Raw genomic sequence first — 6,000 nt, forward strand, 5'->3', positions numbered from 1 at the left:
CCATCCCACGCCCCTAGAGCCTGCACGCGATGGAGGGTCACGTGATGATCGCCTTCTTGCCCACCATCCTAAACCAGCTCTTCCGCGTCCTCACCCGAGCAACCCAGGAGGAGGTTGCGGTCAACGTGACACGGTGAGTGAGGTGGAAAGGTGGTCCTTCTTCCCTCTCAGTCTGTCCACATCTGGAGCACAGCCATATGTATCTGGGGTGCCAGTACATGTTGAACATGATATTTAAGAAACTTGTTTTGATTCCATATGTGGGGACCCCATCCAATGCCTCATTTCCTCGTTTCCTGTGGTGCCAGTAGCATCATCATTGTTGTACTGCTACTGTGATAATAATGAAATGTTTCCATTTCCACATTACTATTCATTGCTTTATTCATTCCTGTGGTGTGTAGGGTCATTATTCATGTGGTTGCCCAGTGCCATGAGGAAGGATTGGAGGGCCACTTGAGGTCATATGTTAAGGTATGTAAATTAAACTGCCCCTGTCATTCAGATCTGTGGCTCTCCAACTTTTCTTCTAAGGACCTATTTTATTTTCCTTAAATCTAGTTATTTGAAGATGTATTTTGGATAACACTTAACACCTCTGCTTTCTCTTCTATTCCTGTGTACCTGAATGAGGGGGATGTCCAAAGAGGGGCAGCCATTCATTTATTTCCTTAATTTCATCCTTTCAGCTACATTTCTTTCTTTAAGGGTTTTTTCAAATAATGTGAGCCAAATGATATAGAGGTTTAAAGATGGAAGGTTAGCTCTAGCCACCATCAAATTGGACTATGTAGGAAAGCAAGAGATGACATTAGATAAATGTCAACAAGTTCATCATTTACATACAATATTCAGTGAACACAGTGGCCTTTACTGTTCTGAATAGTACACATGTTCTATTTAGCCTTGAACACCTCTAAATTGTAGTTGTGTATTAGTTTATATTTAAACTAAGTTGGGGTGCTTCAAGGAATCAGTTGCTGCATGTCAGTCATGTGACACGTTGATTACAGTTTTGGGGAGCTAGTGTTCTGTCCTGGAAGACCCACCAGCTGAGTCAGATGGTTCACGTGTTTTGATGGGTTCCCTGAAGACACCCTGGGCTCCCTCTTCCTGTCACATGACACCCACCCTTCCCACCTTCCGTGTCCACACCTTCCTCTCCCACCCATCAGTGATACCTGGTCCCTGGTCTCCATCCTTGGGAGCCTCTCCAACTCTCAATCCATCTTGGAGAACCAGTGCACTAAAGTATCTTTCCCCTTTCTTCAAAGTATGCATATAAGGCCGAGCCATATATTGCTTCTGAATACAAGACAGTGCACGAAGAGCTGACCAAATCCATGACCACGATTCTCAAGCCTTCTGCCGACTTCCTCACCAGCAACAAACTACTCAAGGTACGTCGGGAGGGCCAGTGTGGCTTTGCGGTGGGCAAATTGAAGAAACTTCAAACTTCCTGGCCTGATCAATTTCACCCTCTTTGTGCTTTTGGAGACAGTCAGCAGCTCCTCAAAGCAGGTAACAGAGATAACTCTTCAGTAGCAACTTTGCTGTTAATGCTTCTGCTCCAAAGCGAGCCACAAGGCATTACTACATTCAGAGTTTCACAGTCATATTCAGACCAGTGGCGGACACTGAGTTAGAGACTGTAGAGGCAAGCGTCTGCAGGTGGGAGTCAGCCGAGAGGAATGGCCTCGTATGAGATCCGGGGCGCCCGTGGCTGGCTGTGCCACGGTAGGTGTAAGCGCCCAGTTTCCCAGTGGGACAGCGCTGTTTACTGCTGGACACGTGGAAGCAGGTGCAGATCTGCCTTGCCCCTCAGGTCCGAACATTCGTCAGGAGGTTCAGCTGTGTTTTCAGGTCATACTTGTTTCACGTCAGTGACCTTACTAAGACAGTAAATGTCTTGTCTTCTGATCTGTTGTTTTCCTTACTGGATTCTTTTTTTCTTTTTTTTTTTTTTTAGTATTCGTGGTTTTTCTTTGAAGTTTTGATAAAATCCATGGCTCAGCATTTGATAGAGAACTCCAAAGTTAAGGTATGTCACTTCCTCTCAAAGTTCGCCTAGTAGTTCTCAGGGGAAAGTCTCTTTCATTGTAGCCAGCACTTATTAAAGCTCTCTGGGTGCCCGTCCCAGTACTGCTCTAGGGGCTTTCTGAATAGTAAGGCGTTTTAGCTTTACAACAACCCGACAGGCAGAAGTGCTAGTCTCGCCCCTTGTTTTATGGATGAAGAAGCTAAGACCAGAGTGCATGAGTGCCCAGGGCCGTGCTATGGTGCGTGGAGGGAGGGGGCTTTGTGACCAGTCTGGCTCCAGAGCCCACGTTCATGGAGCACTGTGTTATTAAAAATCCAAACAGAAGTATGTCTTTTCCTTTGACTAGCTTAGAAGTCTTCACATTTGTGGAAGTAGGAGTAGCAGCTTAAGCATTCATTTAAAATGTAATTACCTGGTGTTTCTTAAGTGTCTTGAACGTGGTACATTATTCTCAGGAACTTGGATGGGAAAATCTAATATGACCACACAGCCTTGGTAGCCAATGAGTGGACTCAGAGACACAACTCCATCCCTGCCAGACACCTCCTCCCTGTGGTTCCCAGATGTGTGTGGCTCTCTGGGTCCCAGGCTGTCCCTTGGTCCCTGTTGGTCTCTGCCACAAGATGAACTGACTCTGGACTGACACCACCACTGGCTGTCTGAGGCTCAGTGTAGATACATATTTATAGGATTCCAATGCAGTAAACCCAGGTGGCCATGGGCAGAATTGCTTCTGAGACTCTCTGGGTCCCAGAATTGCTGTGTGATGGGATTCTTGCTGCATCTTAGCTCCGCAGAAGTGGAGTCTCGGGGCATGTGGTTGGGCGCGGTGGGTGCTTGAGCAGGGAGCAGTTGTCTTGGAGCCCAGCAGCCACTGCAGTGAATGTGGGAAGGATAAGGGGGCCCGAGGGAGGGAGGCTTGAGCTCTGGGCCCCCTGGACCAGGGATCTGGGTGCATAGCAAGCCTGGGGAAGGGCTTGTGGATTTTGTCAGGTGGGAGGGTGTGGTTCCGAACCTAAAGCTGTGCTTTCTGCTATAGAGCCAGTGCTGGAGCCTGAGGAGGTTTCCTTTTTTTTTCCCCCTTTTTAAATCCAATTTTAGTGCACAGGAAGATGCCAGATGGAGGTGGGCCCTGCCTTCCACAGAGTAACGCACCATCTAAATCATGCCAGCACAGCCTGCCAAGGGAAAAATCTAGCAGATTGTCTCCTTGGCAGTATGCAGCTAACTAGGCACACTCACACACGTGTGCGTGCACACACACACACACACCGTCACCATGTTATGTTATACTGCCTTTCTGTTAAAGATGTCATCTCCTATTCAAGACAGCCTCTAGGCCAGTCTTAGTCTGCTGAGACTGCCATCACAAGTACAATACTCCGGGGGCTTGCACAACAGAAACTCATTTCTTTGTGATTCTGGAGGGAAGAGGTCTGAGAGCAAGGTGTCTGTAGGGCTCGTTTCCTCTGAGGTGTCTCTCTGTGGTTTATGGGAGGTCTTCTCCCTGCTTGTCTGCATCCTAATATCCTCCTTGTGTGTCCTGTAAGGTTAAGGCCTATCTTGATGACCTCATTTTATCCTAATTTCCTCTTCGAAGACCCTATCTCCAAAAATACTCCCATTCTGAGGTGGGCTTAGGACTTCAACATCGGGCTTTTGCGGGGTAGTCGGGGAGAGGGACACAATTCAGTTTACAACAAGGCCCTACTGGATTTTCATTATTTTTGTCTTTAAACGGGATCACTTCAGAGACTGGCAACTTGATTATATTTTTTAAAATAGCCAATTTGTTCAGAAGGTATTCGCTGAGCCCTTATTATATGCCAGTCTCAAAGGTTATGCAGTTAAATGCACTGTGGTTCGTGCCCTTATGGAGATCAGGTGGGAAGATGTGCAGTTAGACCACGGGAGCTCTGGTCAAGGAGGTGAGGAACACGTCTGAAACATTTCTGAGAAGTGTATTTAAAATCAAATATCAAATGGCACTAGTGGTAAAGAATCCACCTGCCAGTGCAGGAGAGGCAAGAGACATGGGTTTGATCCCTGGGTCAGGAAGATCCCCTGGAGGAGGAAATGGCAACCCACTCTGGTATTCTTGCTGGGAAACCCCATGGACAGAGGAGCCTGGTGGGCTACAGTTCATGGGGTTGCAAAGAGTCAGACACAACTGAGCACACACAGATCAGTGTCGTCTAGCCTAGAACTGTGATCGAAAGTTAATAAAGGATTGTGTGCGTTCTTTTCTCAAGATGCCAAATTAAACCACAGAATTTGGGGGTCAATAGAGACCAAAAAGCCACCTTCTTGTGCAGCTGCCCCCTTATTTCACGAAGGTGGATGGTGGAGGTCTAGACCCATGAAGATCTAGATCCTTGCCCAGGATCACACAGCCTCGCAGAACCAAGAATCCTGCCAAAGTCAGAGTCAGCCCCTCACCAGTGTCCTGCCATTCCCAGCCTATAGCCCAATTCTCTAGCTCCACAGATAAACATTTAGTTTATCCTTTAGGGCTTTACACAGGCCACTCAAGTGCTGCCATGCACAACCTTTTCTGTAAGTTAATTATATCCTGATCTCAAAACAGCATTCGGAGGGTTTTTAGAGGTAGTTTATTTTAAAGCATTCCAGCTTGAAAAGAAACACAGGCATCTAAAAAGAGAATGCTTAACCATAACATGATTTACTATAAAAAGGGATTCTGAACACCTGCTCACCACTCCGGGGAGTCCGACACTGGTCACTTTTAGAGGGGCTCCCCTCCCCCGTGACTTCTGCTTCCGTGTCACCCAAGATACCACCCTTTCCCTAAATCATGCCGCCCTTCCCTGAAACCACACGTTCTTAATTTTTGTAGGTCTTAAAGATTAAAGTAGAGTTGCTTTACAATATTATATACATTACAGGTTGTAATTGTGATTCATAATTTTAAAGGTTATATTCCATCTGTAATTATTATAAAACATTGGCCATATTCCCCTTGTTGTACCATATATCCTTGCAGCTTATTTTACACCTAATAGTTCTTGCCTCTTCTTCCCCTGGCTCTATATTGCCCCTCCCAATTCCCTTTCCCCATGGTAACCACTAGCTAAATCACACCTTGGTCTAGGAACTTCTCTTCAGCTTTTGAAGCCTGCAGTCACTTTGCCTCATATCTTAAGTGATGAGTTGTATATGGTTGCATCAGCTGTTTTAGTGCTTGTCCTGCATCTGTAAAGTTGCATGCCCCAGTCTCCAGCCCCTGTGCTCTGGATTTAGGGAACAAGTTCATATTCACCATTTCTGTACCATTGGTGGTTTCCAGAATCATGGTCAAATCCCCTTAGAGTTTTTCTGTTTTTAGGCTGAAGATTGTCAAAATACTCCAATGTTTATAATCCTGACCTTGACCTTTTTCCTCACTGGTGAGTCTTGTCTTCAGTTGCTGTAAGCAGGCACACACCTGTCTCGTAGGAGCACCTGGGCCATGGTTCACAGAAGAGCTAGACAGTGCTTTCAGTGTCCTTGAAAGTCTGCCACAAACCAGCACTTGGGGTCATAGAGTGTGATGAGCCTCGGTCTTCATTTTCCACTCCCAGTGCTGGCCAGGCCGTTTCATCTGATGCACACATATAGGGAGGGACAGACCTGCACGCTGTCGTGCCGAAGGTGGAGGCAATGTCATGTGTCCACCTTCCCATCCCCAGCCAATCAAACTATGACCCCTTTGCAGAGGAGAGCTGAGCATCAGAGCCTCTCTCTGAACTAGCATCTGAAATGGTCAATTTCCATACCGCTGCAGATGGACCTGCGAAGTTTGGATTGATTACCTGTGACCATTCCAGACTTCAGTGTTCCATAGGTGATGTGCTTAGAATGTATAATAAGTCGTTTTGGGGGGAAAATGCAAAATAGGCCTCACTGTGGCCTCCTGAGGAGTTCCCAACCCCCAGCTCCACCCTGCCTCTAAGGTCAGC

General features: G+C 46.7%; 1 protein-coding gene across 13 annotated transcripts in view; it reads left to right on the forward strand.

Annotated features, from left to right (window-relative positions):
- DOCK9 (dedicator of cytokinesis 9) overlaps positions 1-6,000 on the forward strand; it is a 254,190-nt gene that overhangs the window by 132,386 nt on the left and 115,804 nt on the right. For all 13 annotated transcript variants that reach the window (XR_824484.1, XM_010831507.1, XM_010831508.1 and 10 more), the window contains exons 24-27: positions 18-133; positions 405-474; positions 1,275-1,400; positions 1,970-2,041. Coding sequence is in view for 12 of the 13 variants with exons in the window: in XM_010831507.1 (XP_010829809.1) it covers positions 18-133; positions 405-474; positions 1,275-1,400; positions 1,970-2,041 (384 nt within the window). In the remaining variant the exon portion in view is untranslated. The remainder of the gene's footprint in view (positions 1-17; positions 134-404; positions 475-1,274; positions 1,401-1,969; positions 2,042-6,000) is intronic.

Source organism: Bison bison, unplaced genomic scaffold (genome assembly GCF_000754665.1).
Source record: "Bison bison bison isolate TAMUID 2011002044 unplaced genomic scaffold, Bison_UMD1.0 scf7180017864527, whole genome shotgun sequence".
NCBI lineage: Eukaryota > Metazoa > Chordata > Mammalia > Artiodactyla > Bovidae > Bison > Bison bison.